This window comes from Ostrea edulis, chromosome 7 (genome assembly GCF_947568905.1).
Source record: "Ostrea edulis chromosome 7, xbOstEdul1.1, whole genome shotgun sequence".
Taxonomy (NCBI): domain Eukaryota; kingdom Metazoa; phylum Mollusca; class Bivalvia; order Ostreida; family Ostreidae; genus Ostrea; species Ostrea edulis.
In genome coordinates this window covers 49489056-49514536 of record NC_079170.1, presented here as the reverse complement: position 1 = coordinate 49514536, position 25481 = coordinate 49489056, and the positions used below count along the sequence as shown (strand labels likewise).

Below are 25481 nucleotides of genomic sequence, written 5' to 3'. Positions count from 1 at the left end.
AATTTTGCCAGCTATAATAAGGTATGATATGAGATTCAGGGTGGTACATTTATGTGCATACATGTACCTTGTTTCTCCAATTGAAAATTGATTGCTTTAAATCAATTTCAACATTATGAATATCCTACAAAAGTAAAACATAATGATTTAAAGTTAAAAAAACACATTGTTTCACTCCTGAAACCTTGACCTCACATGGATATATATTGGTATTTAGTGTTGGTAGGTTTTGGTTCTTTTTGGGTGGATTTTGGATAATGTAGTGAATTTCAGTTAGTTGTAGCACAGTAACATGGAGTGAGCTTGCTTGCTTCCTGATATCTAGTCAATCACTTTTTAAGACATACATATTTTTCAAACTCGCATTGCACATATTTGTTTACATTTTTGGTAGGAGTGTTTTATATGCTCACTATATATGTCATCTTCATATATAGATGTGTAATTGTTTGCAAAAAGAGGAGACATCTAAATTCCTAATAAAAATGATAATTACATTTAAATCATAATTGTGCACTTCATGTACTTTTTACATGCAAAATCATTTCATATAATTATATGGTTTTTGTACTTTCTGTCCATATCTGTAAGTCTGTCTGTCACAAAGTCTTAAATTGTGCATTAAAATGCTTCTCCTGTATGGATTATCTGATAAACTTGAAACTTTGTACAATGCTTCATTGCCATTTGCAGATGTACACATTGTTGGGAGAGGATTTATTGTTATCCTAAAAGTTATAGTGGTTCGATCCAAGAGGGATGCGGGTGTAAAATAGCTTGTGACCATTTCTCCTAGTTGCAAACATATTGGAGAGTCTTGAATTTTTTTTTTTTTTTTACAATACTTCATTATCATTTAATGATGTCTAGATTTCTCTGACCCAGGTATCTAATATTTTCCTAAAATCTACAGTGGATCAAAAACAAGTATTTTAAGTGTTTTTTTTTTTTTTTACCCTTTATTGAATAATCTTTGTAAAATTGCATGTGCAAAAGTAAAGATGCATTGAAAATTCAATTACAAAATTAAACATTTCACTGGTTTGTTAAGGTACTCACTACACTAAAGCTTTATGATACTATGTTACAAGATGACGATTTAAATGTTTTGGGAAAGTATTTGTATTGATCGATTTATTCGTCTATAACACCATAGCTAAGTGGTTAATTAATAAAGCATTGGGCAAGAGAGAGAGAGAGAGAGAGAGAGAGAGAGAGAGAGAGAGAGCATTGGGCTGGTGAACTACAGATCTTGAGCTCAAATCCACCAGTCTTTTGTTCATGTGTTGAAATAATATTTTTGAAAATCATGTTTTTATCCAAATTTGCATTTTTTGCTGTTTTTGGCATACACACTTATTGTATATCATCAGATCTTTTTTAAAATATTAAATCAATTTGTACTGATTTGAGAAACTATTTCCCGGTGTAGTGAGCCACCTTAAATGTAAACATAAAAAGACTCCAGTCTTTGTTTACATGACACAGAATGAAGGCTAAAATTTTATTCCTGCATCCAGAAGGTTAAAATTTTGGCTGTGAACACAGATTCAGTTATACTTTTCATGTTTAACATTTAAAAAAAATGAAAACAAAATTTAAAAAAACAAAACAAAAACGTAAACGTCCTGCTTGAGAATTTTTCACTTGTATGGAGACGTCACCATTGCCAGTGAAGGGCTGCAACATTTAGGTCTATGCTCGGTGCTTATGCCCCTTTGAGCAGGGGTGGATTGATATTGTGTCACACATTTAGGTAATGTCATATAACTGTAAACAATGTCTCTAGAGGATTTGGGTGTTGCTCAACCGGAAATTTAATAAATTAATGCATAAGATTGGGTCATACTTCTTTTTGGACTAGAACATCCAGGACTGAACTTTCTTAGGGTCGAGATGTCTGTTAACCGTTTATTCGTATTTACCTGTCAAAGTCTTTTTGACGCTTAAGGTATAGGAGAAAGTACTTTGACTTCAGAATGAATGTGATTGTCAGAGGGAGAATGATGGACCGAAGCATGCATTTTGTAAAATGATTCTTGTGTTGTTAAATCTTCGAGAATCTTGTTGGAGATGTCTGATTCGGTTCACGAAACAACTTAGCATCATCTAGCAGTAGCAGATTTCACCGTAAGCACTTAATTAACACTAATTTTAATATATTGTAAACAAATTGTAACTGTAAGCTAGGCTATTCCAAAATTCCACAACATATCAGAGGAACCGGTAATTTAGCCTATACATAATGATAAGAGTAGGGGTATATACCACACACCCCTAATAAAAGCACTGGGATTACTGAATCAGAATGACAATTGGGGTGGGGACGATAAAAGCAGAATTTTCGAATTATTTTGAAGCGAAGTTTTGAGTAAGAAATGGTGCCATTCCTTTGGGGTTATTTTTTTCATTGGGGATGGTACCATAGGGCCTACTATTATTATTACAGACAAAAATACCGGTTCCTGTGAATATTCACACCTGACGACCTGTAAAGGGTTGTAAATAGTGAATGTGAACAGCTGCATGTAAATAAGTTAGTGTTCTAACTGCATAATTTAATACCGTTCAATTTTATTCTAATGTTTTTGTGATAGGGTTATATGTATACAATTAAAATTGCATGGGAAAGAGTTTAGTAATGCAGAGCTCTAATATAATTTAATTTCTCATGTTGTTTAGACATTTATCCATTAACACATGTACATAGGTCTACATAATTTAGGAGTGTAATTACTAGATATAAAGTTAATGTCATTCCTTAGCTTGCAGGTACATTCTTAAGAATCATGACAAACAACACTCTTTAAGATACAATTTTCTGCTTTATTACTATATTCATGGGATAAAAGTCCCCATCCTGTGTTTTATTTGGGATATTTATTCCCATTCATGCTCAAATAGGATATTCACTGCCATTTCATGTTCATTATGGGACATTTCCTCCTATGGGACATTGTATCCCATTTTGAATTTAAAAATGGGAGTAAAAATCCTATGGGAGAAATTATATTTTTCTCCCATGAGATTTTTGGTGGGAGTGAAAATCCCCCAAGTGGGATTAAAAATCCCTCCAAAATCCCATGGGATTTTTTGATTTCAGGTGAAATATCTTAAAAACTACAATAGTTACAATTGTAAATGTTGGTGCATGTCTTGTGGACATAAAATCCCATCTTTTTTTGTAAAGGGTTTATTTGTATCCTTAATAAAAGGGTTGGCGAAACTCTGGACTTTTGTCGTGTCCAGAGTTAAATGTCGCACTGTTTTAAATAAATAGCAACAGAGCTTTGAAATTAAGACAATATCATTGCTCAAGAAATGGACTTCATTCAATATTGGTTTTAAATAGTAATATGTTAAGCGCATCTTTAGAACCAGAGCTATAGTCTTATATATGTAGGTACGGATCAACAATAATATACAATGTATACATATGCATTAATGGCTTACATGTAACTTGCATGAAATATATTAGAGGAATGGTACATATTAAAATTATCTAAAATATTGAATACATGGTATTTCTAAGAAGCACCAATATAGGAAGTACAATATAATACTAGTCATTGATGGGATTCATAAAAGATATTGTGATTGAAATGAAACAATATGTCATGTACATGTGTGTAAAATATGGAAATAATAAATTGGAAAAAATAGGGAGGACGTTAAAACTCCATGAAACAGTATAAAACACTAGACTGAACTTCATGAATATGTAAATTAAAGGAAATCCACTCCAAAACATACAACACGGATTAAAACCTCATAATGATATACACCCCCTCCCCCAAAAAATACCCCCAAAACAAAGCAAAACTGTAACAATTTCAATTGGATACAAGTAGCAAACATGTCCACATTACACATATCCGATAGAATTGAAAATAAACTTTAATTCAACACAGAGAATGAATTTATTTCATCACATCATCATAACTAGGAGGCGGGGCTGCAGCTTCAATATTTCCCTGTTCTCCAACATCCGGCTGTTCTTGTTCTCGCTGCCCTTGTTGAGGTTGGGATTGCATATTGTATCCCGCTGAATATGGTGTTGAATAATTCGCTGTCGGATAGGGATTTGCATTCATGGAAGGCTGTTGATAATTGGTTGGTGTATATGGATATGCTTGTTGGTTTAGCATTGGAGCTACAGAGCAAGAAGATATACGTTAATACATATGGTTATACTCATTGTCTCTACAACAGAAATATCTTTCCGTTTTAAAACTATATGAAAAGATATACCTAGAACCTTTTCACTCCGGCATATTGAATGGGGTTCATTAGCGCCCATTGAGATATATGTTTTGATATCATCATGTAGATTATGTAAATCAAATTTATGCTCGGTGATAGTTGGAAGTTTATGAGATATCATTTCAGTTTAAGATAGTAAGAATGTTAAGGAAAAGGCATAGGGAACACATATATAGAGGTTGGGGCTCACATGATTCTCATATCAAATTTGCATGAGCATCGTTGAATTCATCACATGAAATGCAAACGATAAGAAAAACGCATGATATTTGCATGAAATATTCACATGCTTTTTGTGTTGTGTAGAAAAGTCCTCGGGACATAATAGATCTTGTAATGCAAACAGCAATTATAGACTGGTTATGAGATATCATTTCAGTTTCAAACCCCAGTTTTGGATAGTAAATGAAGTTGTAAAGGGACTGATTCACGATTTTACCCAAAATTTTGTTTTTCACTTTTAATGATCAAAATCTACTGTCTAATGTGTTTAAAAGATTTCACATGAAAATTAAGGTTATACATCATCACAGAAGCTCATTTTAGAGAGTTTATTATTTGTTTTGTAAACAAAGATTGCGATATGCTATTGTTTACGAAATTTTCAAAAGAAATGGATATCAATCTAAGTATTATTATATCTTTCACATTTCAAGCATTATTGGGGTGAAATGTGTCATCTAAAAGTTAGAATTTGTTACTATGCAAAATTAAGATGCATTATATTGCAAAATTAATATTTCACTTGTTTGTTTGTTTACATAAAAAGACTCGAGTCTTTGTTTACATAACACATATTTAAGGCTAAAATAGTACTTTTATTCTTGCATTCAGAAGGTCAAAATTTTGGCACTCAACATTAAATGAGCTATATTTCTAATGTTTAACATCAAAAATGAAAAATATTTTGATCAAAAATCGTGAACCAGTCCCTTTAAAACACAACTGGTATCAAATGACGCTATATACCAGTTTTGTGAGTTCAAAAAATTAAAGTATACAAAATGTTTTATTAGGTTTTTGTTCCTTCGTGTCTTCACAGATCAATGTTGCATTATATGAATAGTGCATACAAGTATGGAATAGTTATTATCATACTGAATATCATAAATTATTATTAACTTTAAACAAAGCGTTAGTCGTTTTTAGGTGATTTTTTTGTAATACATGTACATTATTATATACGATTATATAGGATTACAAAAATGGCTTAGAACAAACTTAAGTATCATGTTCTGGAGAAGTTATTTCTACGACTTAGAAATCTGAAATGGCGATGAATGTACACGTCCACTGTTCAGAGAATTCTACTTCTAAACCAATTCTCACAATGTTAGGTTTCCTTGTTACAAATTCGTTTTACGACTCGATGAGCGATATCTTTTGTGCGTGTTTAAAAAGACATTTCATCAAATAGTGTCACAAAATACTTATCTTTAACATGACAGATCGTTATGGTTTGTTGAAACTCCCAATACTTAAAACATGATTTATCGATCAATGGCAAATAACTGCACACTGTACAATCCACAATCAAATACTGTCTATGAAACCTTTCTACACATTCATGTGTTGTTCCAGCATCCCAACAGTGTTCACACTTACTTTGAACTGTTTGACTCGGGCTTAACACCCGTCCTTGCGTGGGCTTTTTCCTGCACACAAAGAAACACACCACCCCTGTCACCAAGGTGATGAAAACAATGCCCCCGATCACACCTCCCGCGATAGCTCCAACGGTACTTCCATCTGTGTTCAGAGAATAGAAAAATACAAAATTTTCGCGGTTTCTTAAGTGAATTCTAATAATTACATGGATATTACATGTAATTATTTGATGTTTATTTAGACTGTACACATCTCACTACAAAATACATTATTTCCTCTTTATTTCTAGGAAAGTTTTAACCAAATATTACACGTATAATCTCAGCCTAGCCCCACGAGATCATGACAACCCGACTTTTGATCCACAGAACACGATGGAGATTTTTAAGATCAACATATAACTAACATGGCCTTGCTGGTTTCGAGAAGCTTTTATAATACCACCTTTTTCTTACGAGTCATTACGGATTTCAGACTCGTAGTCAATCGTAAGCATTCGTAAATCACTCTTCGGTATCTTTTAATAACTCGTCACAATTCGCACACATTTGTAAGGATCCGTGAAAGTAGGGGCAAATTGTTTGACAATTCAAAACAATTTCCACGATTGTCCATGGATTTCATTTTCTGTGAATAACTTGCAACAATCCGCAAGTATCGTAAACTGGTCGCAAGAACACGTAAACTGCTCGAACGAATCCGTAAAACACTCTTAAAAAGTTTTGTTTACGAATCTTTGCGGTTAGTTTACTAAATCTTACGGATAGTTTACGAGTTGTTTACGGATTATTACGAATGCCTAAGTGATATTTACGATTTCATTCACGTCGGGTTACAATCGCTTTACAGATTGTTCAGAGTCGTTACGAGCGCTTTACGTATAGACACGATAACTTTACGTGTATATACTTAAACTTTACGGTTAATACCACCTTCACACTCATGGATTTTTCTTACGAGTCCTTACGGATCACCGACTCGTAGTCAATCACAAGCATTCGTAAATCACTCGTCGGTATCCGTGTCTAAATCGTAACTATACGTGTACTTTTACGGTTTTGTGGAATACGTAAGGATCCGTAAGAAAACTCCGTGAATGTGAAGGTACATGTACCATAAAGGTTTTCTTTCTATATTCATGTACTATAAACTTTTATCCCTGATTTTGGCCCCGTCCTAGCCCAGCGTCCATAATTGGAATGAAATAAAAACAATCTTCACAACTTGGAAATATTTGCATATTAATAGGATCTAGTGTGGCTTTCTTTACTACACTTAAAATATTTCTAATTCCCTATATATTCTCGTGTAAAACTTTAAATACTGGTACATATATATCTGAGTTCCATCCTATCCCAAGTGCCATGATTTAATCAAATATAAATGTACACTACACTGGAATGCTTGTATATTATAAAACATGACTAATCATGGTCAGTGGTTCTCGAAAAGATTTGTAAAGATTTATATACATATTATCACGTACAAGTTTGATCCTCTATTGTGGCCCCCAAAATATTTACACATTCCCATGTAAAATTTTGATCCCCTATTGTGGTCCCATTTTATCCTCTAGGGCCATAATTTGAATAACTTGATTTTGCACTACCTGGGGATGCTTCCATGACTAATCATGACCCTGTTTTCATTTTGAAGACGATTTTGAAATATGTTTTTCCATATGCGGCTGTGTTAAGACATACATGTACTCCATCTATGCATGTAAATTCACAGTGTTTAAAATCTGTCCTAAACAAGAAAGAGCTACTTAACTTTCAATACTTTTTTAGGTGTTTACGAAAGAATATTTTGTTCCAGAACAACGTGACAAATATGCGCTTCGGTATGACGTCATTACATGGCTGGTATAAATAGATCACGAGTATGTACCTTAATAGAAAATGAACAAGTACATGTATAACACTATACCAGGATTCAAACATTGATCTGACTCAGACTAACTGGCGATAATAAGAATAATAACGGCACATGTAAAACACACAAAGTTTATCAAAAGTGCCGATAAATGTCTGTTATCATTAAACATCTAAACACGAACAGACGATACTAGTAGCACTTTCCCTCTACGCTGGTTTATTACATCTCACCCGGTGAGTAAAAACCTCTGAATGTATGCGGCGTAGTGTTATACTTTTGCCGTTTTATTACAGTGCACTACAGACGAAAATCGGTTCGATACACTCAACGATTTTATTTTTCGTTGAACAAAACTGTCAATAAATGAAATCAACATACCTTCATAATACCATGATTTTAAATACTTAGAATCTACATTACGTCAGAAAAGTTTCACAGAAGCTTCCCTCTTTCTTGTCTGTTGGTTCCTGAACAAAATATGTTTTCTAATTCTACCTCTCTCATTGGAAGGGTACGTACAGAACCCTTCATCTAAATAATTTGAAATCCCAGTTACCTGAGGACGTTCTCTATTAAGGTTGATTAAGGGGATATGATGATGAGATGAAAGTAATTAGATTTTTCTGAAAATCATTTTATCATAGAAAGGAGGTCTCTCCTGTTTGAAAAATGACAATTTTTATATATGTAAAATGAGTTCGTTTCCATGGAAACAACCCCTGAACCTAACAATGTTGAAAAAACACAAAAGGCCAAAATTTAGCAGTAGTAGATCCAAAAATATGTACAACAAACAAACAGGTTGTAATATGGCTATATTTAATGGTCACCATACAAACAGTCTATGTGCAGACACTATGATGTGAAAATATTATCCACGTAACGCAACAACAACTTGCCCAAAATTCAGTCCGAATGTCCTCAGCGCCTCTAAAAAATATCTTTTTGAGGATAGAGTTTTCTAGGAAAATGGTCTAAACATTTACTGAATGTAATTAGATTTTAATTCTTTTACTATGATTTAAAGATGGCATCCATAGCTACAGGACTAACTAAAAATATTGGCATGCCAATGAATTGGATAAAAAGATATGATGAACCGAAGGTCATTTGAGGTCATCAAAAATTGCTACAAATAAATCGGACTGATTTTTTTTCTTTCTCTAAAACACTTTTTTTAAAAACATCAAACACAACGTTTAAATCTGATGTTCTTAAAGTGGTTAATTTGGGGAAATATTTTAGTTGGTATGAAAACGAATTCATTTGGAAAGAAAAGTCTGAATTTCCTCTGTCTTTTTTTTAAAATTTTGCATTTTGAGCCTAAATTGCTCAGATAAACACCAAAAAAATCATATCCTGTATGAATGTATATAGAATTCTTGAAATTCCATATAGCGAATAAATAAAGGTAACAAACCAAACAACAAAAAACCACTTAAAAGCATATTAAAATAATATCACCGACCAACCTAAATGTTCTGATCTCATTAAAACTTTAATACTTTAGTGAATCTTTAACCACAATAACCAAATGTTTAGCTCGAATTGTTTTGAACACAGCCTTATTTTGCTTTGAAAAAATAATTCAAACAAGTAGCAATCTGACATCCGATATTGATACCGTAATTGCGCCTTAGTATTTAATAATCTAAGATAGTATTGTGCCATTAGTTGTAATTGAATCAGTGCATGTAATTCATTATAGTAAAAGTGTAAACTGTGAAAAATACAATAGAATTGTCATGAATCAACGGATGATGGACACATACTAATTAGATCATTAATGATTCAACTAGATACTCGCGTAAAGAAATTACATATCGCAGATCTACATTATGTACCCCTCTAAACTGCAAATACTGTTTTAGATGTATGTTTAAATTATTTGATTGCTATTGATTCTAACTATTCTAAAGTTTCAATTTATATTGTGGTGAAACCTATTAATGTTTTGAAAAGGGAAGGGGTGTAACAAGTTGGGCGCACTAAACATTTTCATAAAACTATTAATGAAAGTTGAAGAAAACGAACAATTAACAATCTCATAACTCCTATAAGGAATACAAAATAAAGAGTTGGACAAACACGGATCCCTGGACTTACCAGAAGTTAGATCAGGCTCCGGGGCCATAAAACTTAGCTAGCTCACTTTTGAGATTTAAAAAAAATTCTCACTTTCTAAACTCAACTTAGACCGTCTCACTTTTGGTGAGCTAGCTAAGTTTTATGGCCCCGGAGCCTGGTGCCTAGGGGGGTGGGGGTGCGTGGGGTGGGGGTGTTAGTGCTTCATCTCCTCTAGACCCCCTACTTTATTATTTTAAAAATGTATACAAGGATTATAATAAAATGTTTGGTTTTCTTTCTACGCAATCTGGGGAGGGAGTGGGATTGGGTCTATTTGAATATGGAATTTTCGTAACAAATATGCCGGCCCGTTTCAAAGTAGAAGAGAGACAGTCAAGAACACTCGTTTAAGTCACCCCCACCCCCCATCTGCAAATGAAAATTAGATGGGTAAAATACATTTACTATGTTATATTTTAAGTATACAATCATTATTTGATGATAGCAGCTACAGGATGATAAAGTAAGTTTTGATTTTGCCTATTCCGCATTTCCTCCGTTTTATGACATCTAGGTGTTTCGACCGGTACGGCCGATCTAATTTCAAATCCAAACATCTAACAATATATAATTTTGATTCAAATAAGCAATTAAACTTACGTACATTTCAATTATTTTTGCAAAAAATGCATGCATGCACACCTCATTTGGACTTCATTTTCTCTGATGAGTAAATCCATCGGTAATTAAATTCCGCCATGCATATCCAGAAATCAGTGCTAAATAATACATAGCCTGCTTTGTATATCTCTACTTACATGTATCATAGATGAACCAATGAATTGCATTAAATAATTCACAAGACGCAGACACAGTATATACATGTACCGGTAGAAGTATATACGTGAGCGGTACCACATATACCTATGTGCTGACAAAATGTTTAGTCCTCGGGTAAATATATTTTTCAATTATTTTTATTATTTACGAAATCTCGGAATATAATACAAAATATCTATTATTACTCTGGCATGATAAAAATTTTGCAGAATTTTTTAGCCCCAAGTTTATTGTCGTTCAATTTGGCTATATGTACTTTTAAAATTGTGCAGAGATTCTGTTCGACGTGTTGCGACTCTGTCTTTCATTTCTATTTTGAGTCTATTTTGAATAGAATACACAGGTCTAGAACTATATAATAACATGTGGTACCACGACATCTGTCAAACTCTATTTGCTGTCAACGTAAACAACGTAAATATGGCGTCAAAAATCACGCGCTTATGTCGTTACCTCATATTTTCTAAAAACACGTCATAACGGCATTCATACAAAATTATTTAATCAAAATAAGGCCCCAACTGTTATGATTTATGCTTTTGTATTTCGAAAATATGACTTTAGTCAAAGTCATAATCAATATATGTCACGACAATCATGACCTACGTACGTTAGTTCGAGTTGCGCAGTGACTTCAAAAACGTCACAATCATAGAGGGCGAAGCCCTCTCACGGCCCGAAGGGAGCTCTCCCTATAGGTAACACGTATATACATGTTTAAAAGGAAAATATAGGAAAATGAAAAATTAAACCATACCTATGGAACTTGAAAAGTTTGGTACCAATGGCGTCGATTCGAATATTAGCGCGTGGACATGTATTCCTCCATTTTGAATCTCGTCTACCCTAGTTCACGTCGTTCTGAGATGTTACATAAAATCCGTAATAACCTGTAAATCTTATTTTCTTAATCATATATAATCACTCCACGATTAACGCCATGTTTTTTGCTGTGGTTCAAACGCTATGTTTGTAAATTTGCTAAATAACGACGCTGAATATGACGGCACAATGTACTGTTTACATCGATTGCGTTATATTTCTCGCGTTCAATATATAGGCAGATCAAATGTCCAAAATTAGGATGCTTTGATACAGCTCTGTCCTCGTGCTAACTTTGGGTTATTTTTGTCCTGTTTTGGATATAGATACTAATGCCAAAACTGTTTTGCTTCGCCCTCAAACACGGTCACGCCGTAAAACATATTATCCCCTTAATATTGATCCAGTAGTTTTAGACATATAATTAAAGATATGTAAAGTTTACAGACAGTCGGACAGACGGACTAAGGACAGTGAGTGATTAGAAAAGCTCACTTGTGCGCAGGTGAGCTAAAACTGCACGTATTTATTAAAACGTCAACCTTCAAGGCACAGGACATACTGACTGCCCCAAAATTTTTATATGTCTTTAATGAATAAATTTCTCCAACCCAGTGCACAGGAACCAAACTATGGCTGATTTCCTTTTAAAACAGGGATGGAAAAATGAATATCAGTAATATTTGTTTATTCATTAAAAAATTATCACCTAGCTAAGTAGCTCAGTAGGTCAGCATGTCGACTGCGGAATTGTAGATCGCGGGTTCGAGTCCAGCAGGGGTTTTAAATTTTATTCAGATTGTTTTCTACTAAAACTTCATATTTTGAGTAAAGTAAATTTGAAAGTTTTCAATTTTAAATTATTGTAGTACGCGTCCTCCACTTTTCATCCATATGAAATTTTTGGTGTAGCACACCTTAATATTAATGAGTTATGCAGCACATATCTCAAAGTTTCACATGATTCTGCGAGTTACAACTAATGTTTTTGAAAAATTTCAAGAAAACGTACAATCAAAAACCTTATTGGCTGTGACGAGTAGCTTAAATCTGGCACTTGATGTGTCTTTTCCGTTACGTTCCTTAAAATATATGAACATATATTTCTCAGGAGCACCACAGAATTTCTCGTTGTAATTTGAGGTACAAGTTACACTCTGTAAAAGTAGAAATAAATGCTTGATTATTTACATGTCATACATTAGAGTAAACTATATAATGATAGTCCATTGTATTTATTTATGGTTTCGTGGAAAATGAGTACAATGTTTTTCATTTATTGCGTAAATCCCCTTCAGAAACACGTTTTCAAAGTATCTCCATGCTGTATACTTACATGTACATGCAAATGAGATATACTAGTACTTTCAGAATTCAAGAATACTAAAATAGCATTAGGTGAATAGGTGCAAATGAAAAAATATAAATTTGAATTGATGCTTTTGTTTTCTTGTTAGGAGAATCCCATTGATTTTAAAGGAGATGGAAGAACAAAGTGGGTTTGATATTGAATCATTGAGATACTAATATCTTAATTACTAATACACATCGACGATGTTCTCTGAATATATATTAGAGATTTTATATAGAACAGATAACAGTGGCAGTAGGCATTATATAGTATATGCCATTCTGTAATGATGTATAGGCATGTACCACATAAATCTGTATAAGGTTTTTATGAAAACAGGTCAATCGATGTGAAACTCTAACTCGTGCACTGAGTCATCAGTAAAACGATGCATGCCAAAAAAGGCAATACAGAGTGTCTACATGCAAAGCAAACAACAAAGTCCAGAAAAAAATTAATAATTTTTAGAAATTGTCAAAGTCTAAGGGCGTTACTTTGGAGAAATGAAGTTAATCGAAATGAAACTCTACTTTAATGTAAAGAATACTAGATCGTTACCTACATATACAAGCTTTTCAACAACATCCTTAAACGTATGACAGATTGACGGTTGGAAAGGGATAACAATATATATCCGGAACATTTCATAGTGGGGGCATAAAATTTAACAAGAAGATTCAATATAAAGCTACCCAAATCCGTATAATCTTTTTATGTCACAATTCGCGAAACTACACAATACAACGTATTAAACCAAGATAAATTGTCTAGTGTAAAAATTAGATATAAACTGCTAACCATGTATTACATACCCGTAAGGTGCCGCCAGTAACACTTGATTTATATTCTAATTCTACGGCACAGTCCGGATCCTTAAAGTACTGAGGTGTAACACACAATTCATATTCATCCATTATTTCGTCTCCTTTTCCATCAAACGATATGTCATTGCAGAAGATACCAACGTCACCCCCATTGTACTCAACATAAACTTGACGATTTTCGTCCAGATCCTCCAAGAATACGGAACAGTCCTTTCCAAATTCATCTTTAAAAAGAGTCATTAGATACTATGTGAATGTTTATAAAACAAGAATTAAACTTTACAATTGTTCTTGTGTGTACACCACCAACATTGACTCCTGGAGGAATTGGGAGGGGGAACGGTGTTAGAGATTTGCCATCCCTACAGCATGACGTGTATTTTGTTTAAAGGCTATCTCAATCCTACATGGGGAATCTAAAATCCACAATAGTAAACTGTTTCAACATAAATATTTACGTTATGACTTTACCATCGTCCAAATATGTCCCCCAAAGCGATGTATCTTTTGAAATACCGGAGGAAGATATTTCTTAAGGTTTTTTTTTTTAAATTCATAAGTGCAGGAAAACCTATCGCATCTCGCATACATCAACAATTTGTCGGGTTAGGCATGAATTCGGATTGTACTGGGGATGGAAATACAGTCGGAATTAACATTCAAACGAAGTACACATGTGTGCAATTATGTAGTTTCAACCGCACATGTATCTTATTTCAATGAGTACTAATTTTTAAGAATTGTATTTGAGAAAAAAGGGGGAGGAATCTATAACACTTCTCTTTCGAACCGAATAATTACATGAGTCATTGGATATCGAAGAATCATTTATTTTCGTGGGATCATAATTTCGCGGTCTAAGAAAATTGGTTATGTTCGTAGGGACTTAATTTCGAATGGATGACGAGTTTTAGTCCAGTTCCCGTTTCTCTCATTCAATTCGTATAGAACAATTATGAAAATCAACGAAATTATAAATTCCTTTTTTAAAGTTGTTAATATCGCACCTTTTCCCCTACCCCGACATATCATTGGAAAATTATCAATATTCTATTCTTCAACTGATTGCGGGTTGAATCTTAAAAAAAAAAATATTAAAATATCAGGTGCAAAGTTTGAATCCTGTCACGAAATACATGTAGTTGTTTCTTACAACCCTTGATCTCTGAAAATTTACAATGGAGGCTGGTTTCCGAAATTGCCAACAAGCAATTTTACTTCGACCCGTTCCAAAGTCCCCTGAACATCTCAAACCAATAACATCATTTGATATGTCACACCTCATAAGCGTTTTCCATGCATTGGTTCCGTCTGCCAATGTCCAAATAAAACGGTCGGCAAATTTTTAATCAGTCATAGAAAATTAATGTTTTTAGTCCTGTAATTCTTTTGATCGGGCAACAGTAAAATGCCCATCGAACGAAAATAAAACACAATGAAAATAAATGATTATTCCGTGACAAGACTATGATATGAGAAAAAAGTCAAACTTACATGTAACAGTGTATCCGTATGTTTCAGTAAGATATAAGATTGCAATGAAGGTCCATCTGAAAATCCCTTGCGTCGATTTCATCTTCATCCCGTATACATGTACCATATATCTGTGAGATTAATGAATACTATTAGCATAATGATCATACTTTATCAGTACATCTTAAGAAATAAATTTCCTTTTTGAAATTGCAGGAGGGTATGAACTGCGATGTTTCGATTCACGCTGGCATACTTCATGAATCACGTTAGCCACAATGTATATTGGTAATTCATCATAATGGCTGACTTCTTATCAAAACATAACATCAGCAATGTTTGTATATGCCTTGCCGAGTAGCTCAGTCGGTTAACGTATCGTCTGCCGATCTGTGAATTGCAGGTTCGATTCAAGCAGGGGTTTTAAATTGTTTAGTAAGCCTGCGTTTATTTTTATATTTTAGGTATTTTTAAAATACTAAATAAAGTAAGTTTTCAATGGTATTCGCCGACGACCGTTACCGGTTCTAAAAATTATGTCGTTATGGGGGATACGTTAAAACGCTTTATTTCACTTAGACGCTTGTAAACACTGAAATGGAAAGAGAAACTTACGTAAAGTTTTCCGTCTCTCGACTCAAAGACGAGTTAAAGAAAAAAGGAGCCACCACGAGAGGCAGAAAAGCCGACCTTATAGACAGGTTTGTATTTTCATACCTCATAACCGTTATTTTCGTTTGTAATATTTCAACAAATTCGTAGCTCTGCACCCATGCAGACGACGGAGGATGTTTACGCCGGCATGATTATGCCTAGAGATTGTTTTGATGCTCAGTGCGACAATTCTTTTATCAAAATGCCTCAAAATTCAATAAATTAATGTGATATAAGTTATATTTATGTCATCAATTATACGTAATAATTATAGTACTATACGGACTGTTGTTATTGTAATACATGATACAAGGGCATTCACTGACATGTACTAGTACGTCTTGGTACCTAATATTTTTTTTATGGGAAGTGGACATTGTACAGTACTTTATTGTAGGCTTAAGGCATATTATAGAAATAAAGATTTCAAGAATGACCCAATTCAAATACCTGAGCCTTTGGAAGTTGATTGGCCAACGAGGGGATTTCAACAGCTCCAGGAATCACATAAAGAAGAAATCCCAAAGATATGCATTGAGCAGATAGACATGTATTTTGTACATAGATTAGCAGGTTTGTTCATATAATTTACTCATATGATTAAGAACAACATTTTTGTAAAACATACATCTAACATTAGGAGTCATTTAATGAATGTGCAATATATTATAGAATAATTTATATATATAATTATGTGTTTATGAGTAAATAAATTATAAAATAATGAGCTTGTACTTATGTGTAGGTGACAGACAAAGCACTGGTGATGTCAAGGCTATCGAGAAAGGAAGGCTACTTGTTGAAAGTGATAGAGTCTTGGCTGCGTCATATTTAAAGGAAGATGATTCCCTGTTCTTTACAGGCATTGTTGGCGCAGCCATGAAAACAAAGGCAAGTATTACATTTAATTTGTGGATATAATATACATTGTAGTACTAATTGTACATGTACCATGTATGTTATCAGTTATTTTCTCTTATTTTATTACTTTGTACTGAGATATTTCTGTAAAAATAACTAAAAAAAATTATATTACCCAGAATACATGTATGTATTTCAAATTAAAGGTAACATACAACTTCAAATTAAAATTTGACAAAAACTCGGGAGACATCTTGAACAGCCATTGTGAGTGTCCTGCAGGACGAGGTCCCCATGGAACTTGCAAGCATCTTGCTGCTGTTGCCTTAGTTTTACTCTCTTGTTCTGAAGGAAAAGGTTTGAGGATTCAGAGATCATGCACAGAAAACCTGCAGACATTTCATAAACCCAAACATTCATACTCAGGTAAAAATACATGAATATTATGTGATGTTCCATGATGAACAGAAGCAATAGTTTTATGACCATATATTGAATCAAGTACAATAATTTATTTCCAGTGTTTTTTCCACATGTTTAACATATTCAAATTTTGATATAGGTTCACCAGTCAAAGCTGAAGATCTGCCCAGGAAGCGGAATCTGACTGATGATTTTTTAAATGATCCCCGCCCTGAACATCTAAAAGGTGTGGCTGGTTACCCGGATAGGGTTCGCAATATGGTCTTAAACCATTGTGCAGAGACCTCAGACAATCTGACATACAGATATCTCATCGAGAAAGCAAATATTCAGGTAAACATAAGCATGAAAATGCATTACTCACACAAGCAAGAATCTCACTTAATGTCCCTGTACATCGCTAATTATAAGCAGCGTCAAGTCAAAACTATCTCGCTAGTGAACTTATAGCAAGCTATATTAGTAATGCATATAAAATGTTGATTTTAAAATTATAAGTCTGTTAATCTAAAGCAGTAAGTAGTGATGGGTAAAACTGCACATATAAAATAAAGTGTTTAATAACAAACAAACTGTAACACCTTTTGTTTCACTAGGCAGCAGTATTGGACCATGATTATTTGGAAAGACCCTTCACAGAGTATTGGGTTCAACGAGCTGTTGAGGTAGGTCTTTTGTTAATTGGCTCAAACTGCATTTCAACAAAATTAAATTTTATGACATTTGTGCAAATGTTGTATATGTGTTAAAATAAGATATAATGTGCAATGTAAATTGATTGCAAGGATTTTTTTCTCATGTTCATATGTATTACTAATACCATGCAAGTTTATACTACAAAACACAGTACAAGATATATGGTTTTTGTTATATACAATTTCTTAAAGGTTACAGCAGATAAAGTAGTTGCCATTGAGGAGCAGACACGTGGACAAGCCAGCTCAAATAATTGGTTCAAGGAGAGATCATGGCGGATCACAGCATCAAGATTTGGAGATATCTGTTTAGCTACAGACAGGCGTAATAGGCAGAAACTCTGCGAGTCTCTATACCAGCCTTCTGCTGCTGTATTTCGCAGTGAAGCTCTAGTCCATGGACGTACCTACGAGACACGTGCTATTAGGTATGTTTTAGTGGGAGCTAGTCAGACAATCACATGTACAGCAGAGACCTAGTTTGTAAACGCTCTACATAAGCATTGGTCAAATCAGTAAATTATTATTTACATATATTATATGCCTTTTCTTATTTTTATCTCTCATTACAGATCCTTTGAAAGAGAGACTGGCCAAGGTGTTCAAAGATGTGGTTTCTTTGTTGATATGGATCGACCTTACTTGGGGGCATCACCGGATGGACTCGTTGGCACTGATGCACTAATTGAAGTCAAATGTCCCTTTGCTGGTCGCTTTGAGAAGATTCAGCCTGGAAAGTACTTCCCATATCTAACAATGGACTCTGTAACTGGTGAAATGAAATTGAAACCCACCTCTAAATATTTTTTCCAAATACAAGGCCAAATGCTTATTGCCAAAAAACAAATTTGCATTTTGTTGTATACACTTTCAAAGATTTGTTCATCCAGAAAGTACATATTGATGTAGAATGTTGCCAGAATTCTCTTCTTCCAAAGCTTGATGTATTCTATGATAAATTTTTCATGCCATACTTGTTATCCTTGCTGTAAAGTGGAAGCATATATGCAAACTTGTGTAAAAGTTTCTTCCAAATGATTTATCGAGACAGTTCATTTTTTTTTATACAGAATCTTTTTTGTATTCATGATTTGATTAGAGTCTGCAAATGATTCTTCATGTTTTTTTGCCTAAGTTTCTGCCCAGAATGCCAATCAATTTCAGATGAAATACATTGCATATCCATGATATGAAATTTTCTGTATTGACAATATACATGTAACAATGCATAGATGTTGGTTATATAAAGTGTTAAACTTTTTAAATTGATTTTTTTAAAAAGATATTGTACTTTGACCCTTTCAAGGTAAATAGCTTTTACACTTAAAAGTTGATATGTCTACCAAGATCCGTGTATGATGTATCCCTTTGAATATTGACAGCACATGTTGCATAAAGGATACAAAAAATGTACGATACATTTAAAACTTGTAAGCAGAAATATGAACACAACTCTCAAGGGATTCACTGTATGTGCAGGGCATACATTTATTAAACTTAGACATGTATGCATGTACATTTTGATATACTACTGGCACATGTTTAAGCACTTTTATCAACAATGCAATTCCTAAAATTTGACAACATAAAACAAATGTACACAATTCTGGAAGCTAGGGGGATTTTTGACATTGGTAGCTCATGTTTCAAAATTTTGAACCTCTTTGCAAGCCCAATCACCCTCTCTACATGAATACGTTTTGAGGCAACTCGCCTATCTCTAACTATTTCTTCGGGGTCAAGTTGGCTTTTGCCCTTGAGAAACGTAGGTATATTAATAAAAACATTCTGATTCGCAAATAAATCTTGAACAAGAATTCCCCGATCTGCCATAATGCTGTCACCAGCATCAAATTTGCCTACATCTAGCAGAGTAGAGTGTTCAATGATTTGTCTGTCAGACACAGAACCCCCATAAGTAGAGGATACATAAGATACTGCTCCATTTGGAGTTACACCTACCATGGTTTTCAACGTGTTTTTGTGTTTATAAGAAGACCATGTTTTGGATTGTGCCTCAACATTTGATGGTTTGTGAATTGGTTGCTCGGTTGCATCTAATATTACGCGTGTATTGGGAAACTTTTTAGCAAAATCTGTTGGCATATGTTCTTTAATGATGTCTTTAGAAGGCCAGAATTGTTCCTCTAACTCTTTTAATTGAAAATACAAAAAGTTAATCCAAGTTGTTACAATTTTAGAAACAGTAGATTCACAGACTTTAAAGAGCATAGCAAGTTCCACATCTTCTTTTGCTTGTCTTGAGTTTCATCAGAGTTAAAAACAACTGATCTTGTGGACTTAATAAGCCACATTTGTAATTCAAGTCAAAAGCTGCTGGCCCAAGAATATTAAAGAGAAGCATGAAATGATCATAGCCATTCAAACCAGTGTAATAAGAAAGCATCTTAGTGTCCAGTTTCATACCTTCAATTGAAAATCTACCTAAGGTAGGTATGTCACACTGGATTTCTTTCTCAGCTGTTGAACACATTTCTTCTGGCATGGATGTGGACATACTTGTAGATGACTGATCTACGACAACTTCATGATGTACAATCAATTCATCCATATATATGGGCAGGTCTTCAATCATTGGAGTACATGTATCTTGAGTAGACTCTCGCAGCCTCTTTCGCTTAGTTCTGTCAGATTCCTGGGTAGTACTGGTATTCTTGAAGTCAAAAACAGAGGGCGCAGCTCCATACTTAAGTCCTCTTCGTTCACCTGTCACAAAATGAATATGTTACAGGAATGTTGGTTGTAAGTTATACTTTATATTTAAAAGCTTTAAGATTCGCTAATTATAAACTAGATTTGTTATAATTGATTTACATAAATAGTCATGTAGCAAATTCAACCTTGCATTTTTAACAGTCACTTCTACTGTAAAAAATATTAGGTGGGGGGGGGGGGGGGTGGTCACCAAATATATGAAAATAACACCAGAAAATGGTGATTGTTAATGTGGAGACCCAATCTAATTAAAATTAGATCTTCCATCCGCTCCCCAGTTTGGGGAGCGGATGGAAGATCTAATTTTAATTACATTGTGTGGAGACCAGGACTCAGCTGGTTATATGTGTGTATATATATACATATATGGTATCATAGCACTCTTTCATCCTGTAACGCTTTATCAAAGCAGTATATGTCTCGTCATATAGCCTAGTATTATATTAAATGAATACTGTGATACATACCACATGTCAGTAGTTGCACCTGAAAAAGAGTAAAAACAAACCACAAAGCAACGCATTCAAGAATGTAAAAAAGAACGTTATCAATACACGAATACAAGACAAAATGAAGAAACTTTATAAATCAATATTTGAAAGAAGGAAAAATTCAAACAATTCAACAAATCAATTGACGAAGCAGATTTATATAACTGATTGATAGGACCTCGATCTAACCTGATTCGGTGATTTTGTAGTCATCTTCTGTGAAGTGTATATGGCAAACAACGTCTTCTTTTCCTGGGTTCCATAATTTTTTTGTTTTCCTATCCATCCGTTTGATCGCTACCCTCCATTTTAAGAGTACTTCCTGATCTGTGGGAAACTTGTGACCCCCAAAACCACCACAAAGTGGAACACAACAATATTTCACCATTGTTTACTTCAAGCGTCTAATTGATAAAGCGTTTTCAGTATCCCCCATAAACCGTGACTAATATTTAAAACCGGAAACGGTGCTGGCGTAAACTATTACTGTACATATCCTCCATTTTTCATTCATATCAAATTTATCTGATGTTTGGTTTATCCTTTAAAGCACTGCAGTTCGTCTTACCCGCGTCGGCGGGTTATGCATTTGTTCTGCATTGATTGCTACCTTCATCACCAGAAAAAACAATAAAAAAGCATGTAACTGATTATTGATATATTAAGGGTAATTATAGATCCATTAGTGTTTTACATATGTACCAGCTATATCTAAGATCTTTGAAAACGCTATCAATACTCAGTTATCAGCCTATTTTGATGGGAATTTTCACCCCTTCGTAACGGCTGTGGACGCCAATCCACCCTCTTAAGAATAACTGAGGATTGGAATAAAACACTTGATCAAAATAAATATACTGCTGTCATCCTAATGGACTTCTCCAATGTCCTTGAGTGTATACCTCACAACCTTATTCTGCTCAAATTAAAATCTTATGGTCTTTCTCCACCTGCCGTAGATGCACCCTACATACAGCTCTGTAGCTACCTATCTTGTAGAAAACAAATTGTGTCAAAGTTGTCCAAAAAATATGTTCTTTTTTATATTTTCAAAGGAGTTCCGCACGATTCCATTCTCGTACCAGTAATGTTTAATATTTTCATAAACGGTATTTTTCATTTTGCTAAAGACTCAGCATTGTACCATTATGCAGATAGAAATACCCTAGCTATCCCACTCTGATTTTGTTTTAGATAATCTTATTAATACATGTACACTTGAAAGGGAAAGTGGTATTCTCAAAGACTGGTTTTCAATAAACAAAAATTATGCATGCCATCGTCGGTTACCCACGGGTGTTTCTCATCGATTCTCTCCATCTGGACTCAAAACCGTGGTTTGTGACGATGAATGCATGCTAACCCGGAAAAATTACAAGCAATCTCCCTCGGTAAAACACACATCATAAAACATATCTTTTACTTTAAATGGCACAACTCTTGTCTGTGACGTTTCTCTTAGCTTCTTGGTGTTAAAATAGATTTTTATAGCCTAAATTTTGATTCCCATATTTTAAATGTTTGCAAGAAAGCAGCACTTCAGATAAATGTACTAAAGCGTAAAGGTAAACATCGTTGTAGGTTTAGTAAACTCACCATCTACCATTTTTTAAATGTCAAATTTCAGTTACTGTCCTCTAGTTTGACATTTTTGTAAGGAACAGAATTGTTGAAAAATTGGGGGGAAATTCAAGAGCGAGCGCTACGATTTATATACGAAGATCATATTAGCACAACCAACTCCTAGAATCCAGGAGATACATCAAATCTTCCCCTCACTGAAAACCAGATGTATGAGAGCCAAGGACCTTGAAGTTTTTAAGATTATCAAAAAAGGAAATACCAAGATAACGAACAGTAAGCAATCCCATAACTCCCACAAGGAATGCAAAATAAAGAATTGGGCAGATACACACCGACCCCTGGACATACCAGAGGTGGGATCAGGTGCCTAGGAGGAGTAAGCATCCCCTGTCGATCGGTCACACCCGCCGTATGCCCTATGCTTTGATCATTCAGGTAAACGGAGTAATCCGTAGTCAAAATCAGTGTACCAAGAACGGCCTAACAATCAGTATCAAACATGTCAAACAGCATTTGACAAGCAAAGTCCTTTCTTTCTGCAAGATTTGGTTCAGATAAGAAATTCAAACTACAATTTCAGAACTCATAAGACTTTGGAACTAGTGCCTAGGCCAAGAAATACTAGGTATGGTTAAACAGTTGTTCAGATATACAGCCGCCATGCTGTGAAACTCCTCACCTAAATATGTAAGGGAAATGTCCACCTTCAATCAATTTAGGTCATTGATTGACACTTGGTTTCCAAGGGAAAATCTGCAGATGCAGCTTCAGTCGAGGACACAGCGTGGAGGTGAATGGCTGAACGAATGCATCTTTTAAATATACTGTTTTTAGTCTGCAGTTTGTTTCTTCGCTTTATGTCTTTCATCTGCTTTACTGCTAAAGTTGTTTTTAAAATCTTTATTTCAGTTACTTTTCTTCTTATTTTTTTCTACCCAACATTTTTTTCCTATACATTCAATGTAACTTAATTTTTTGTTCGCCTTTAAGAATTATTATTATATTTTCATTACTTTATTATAGTGGTGGTAGGGATTGACACAACCCATGGCAAGATGTGTTGGTTAATGAATTGTTAATCTTTTATTTCATACACTTTCGTCTTGCTTTGCCAAGAAATCTAAAGCCTCAAGTAAATTCCTATTTATTTTTGATTACTTTAATAATAATTATATTTTTTAAAGTTATAACTGTCACAGTGCTGCTTAACAATCTTACTGCTGTCGTATAATTTAGCACTTAATTTTTATGGCAAGATGTGTTGGTTAATGAATTGTTAATCTTTTATTTCATACACTTTCGTCTTGCTTTGCCAAGAAATCTAAAGCCTCAAGTAAATTGCTATTTATTTTTGATTACTTTAATAATTATTATATCTTTTAAAGTTATAACTGCCACAGTGCTGCTTTACAATCTTACTGCTGTCGTTTAATTTAGCACTTAATTTTTATAGGTAAATGCTTCTGTAGATTTGTAATTTATTTCTTAAATTTGAAAATATTCATTTATACGTGTATAAATGGATGTATGTATGCGTTCTGGAAGCTTACCTTTGATATCTAGTGATATAATTGCCTGTGATAGTCGGTTTATAAAAAGAGTGTTGTAGATCTAGTTGTACGTGTTTGTATTGTATACATATAAATGTTGATTGAGTGTATTCGACTACTTTTTATTACAAAAGTTATTTACCTTTAACTAACAGTTAGCGTCTAGTCAACAATACATATACAAGTAAGAATTAATGACAATTTAATTGTTAGTTTTTTAATCAAAAGTTAACTAACCTTTGTGCAAGGGCCCTGGAGTATAACAGTTCTTACACTTCCTGAAGAAGTAATGAAACTAATCGAGTTTACTCAATCGACTTTGTGATATTCTTATTTCATATATATACAACAGTTGAGGAGAGAAGGGAAGACATATTTATTTGTCCCAAACCAAAATGAAATAACAGCACAGGATTTATTTTTGGATCAGATCTCCATTGTCACTAATATTCAATTTCAAGAACGAAATGGCACGGTGTGTTCTGTTTCTGAATAATATACTGCATTCGTTTTCTCATTTTAAATCTATCATATATTTAGTTTGCGATTTTTTTTATATTCAGGAATCGAGGACAGGCGGAGTTCATACAATGTATATACATGTATTTAAATGCAATAGTACTGAAACTGAAAATGGATTCAAAATGTTAAAATAATTTGAGCATCAGTGTCTGAAATTAATGTATTGCACATCTTTTTCTGAAACAAAATATCTCATGTATGCAGCAAAGATGCATGGGTACAAGAATTGAAATCTGACACAGTTTACAGTATATTGCACCAAACGGAGTCATAATTACCCTACCAAACATACATGTAGGTGACTTGGAACACCTATAGAAATAAACATCCTTCCGTAAATTTAAAGAAAACGATTTGTTCATTAAAACCCTAGATGGTACATGTTGGTTTGATTTTAAAAAAGAAGAAGAAAAAAAAGACGTCATTTATACCAACAACTCGTGTTCCATACTTGTGTATAATAACATGATCTAGGCCTATTATACAACTGTTGTATGGTGTGAAGGACGCAAAGTAAAGTGTACATAAATAATCCGTCGATGCTCTTCTGATTGACGCGTCATTCACATACCTTGCGTTTGAAGTTAAATAACGAGATGGAGCTTAGATATAATCTGTGTGTGACCTCAATACGGAAAGTAAGGCGACATGGTATTGAGGCCTAAATGTTTGCCGTTTAATACATTTAACTATATTTTAGACTGTTTATCACACACATTAACATAACGTTGCAGATATACTAGAAATAATGGCAGTGGATCGAGTTTTCTAGGGTTAAAGTCTTAAATGACTTACCTTCCTCTAATCCACACACCGTGACGAAAAACAAAGTGTATGGC

The 25481-nt window shown here is 34.0% G+C and overlaps 2 protein-coding genes across 2 annotated transcripts; one reads left to right on the top strand and one right to left on the bottom strand.

Annotated features, from left to right (window-relative positions):
• Positions 1-939: 939 nt before the first annotated feature.
• On the bottom strand, positions 940-25481 carry LOC125656132 (uncharacterized). Its single transcript, XM_056144624.1, has 6 exons — positions 25438-25481; positions 15148-15257; positions 13642-13877; positions 12491-12635; positions 5869-6012; positions 940-4153 (listed from the first exon to the last, which is right to left on the bottom strand). Exons 2-6 carry the CDS (start codon positions 15251-15253, stop codon positions 3921-3923), a joined length of 864 nt encoding a protein of 287 aa, XP_056000599.1. The 5' UTR covers positions 15254-15257; positions 25438-25481; the 3' UTR covers positions 940-3920.
• Positions 14130-19018, top strand: LOC125681085 (uncharacterized). Its single transcript, XM_056144623.1, has 7 exons — positions 14130-16353; positions 16526-16671; positions 16848-17067; positions 17204-17397; positions 17661-17729; positions 17952-18187; positions 18332-19018. Exons 1-7 carry the CDS (start codon positions 16143-16145, stop codon positions 18666-18668), a joined length of 1413 nt encoding a protein of 470 aa, XP_056000598.1. The 5' UTR covers positions 14130-16142; the 3' UTR covers positions 18669-19018.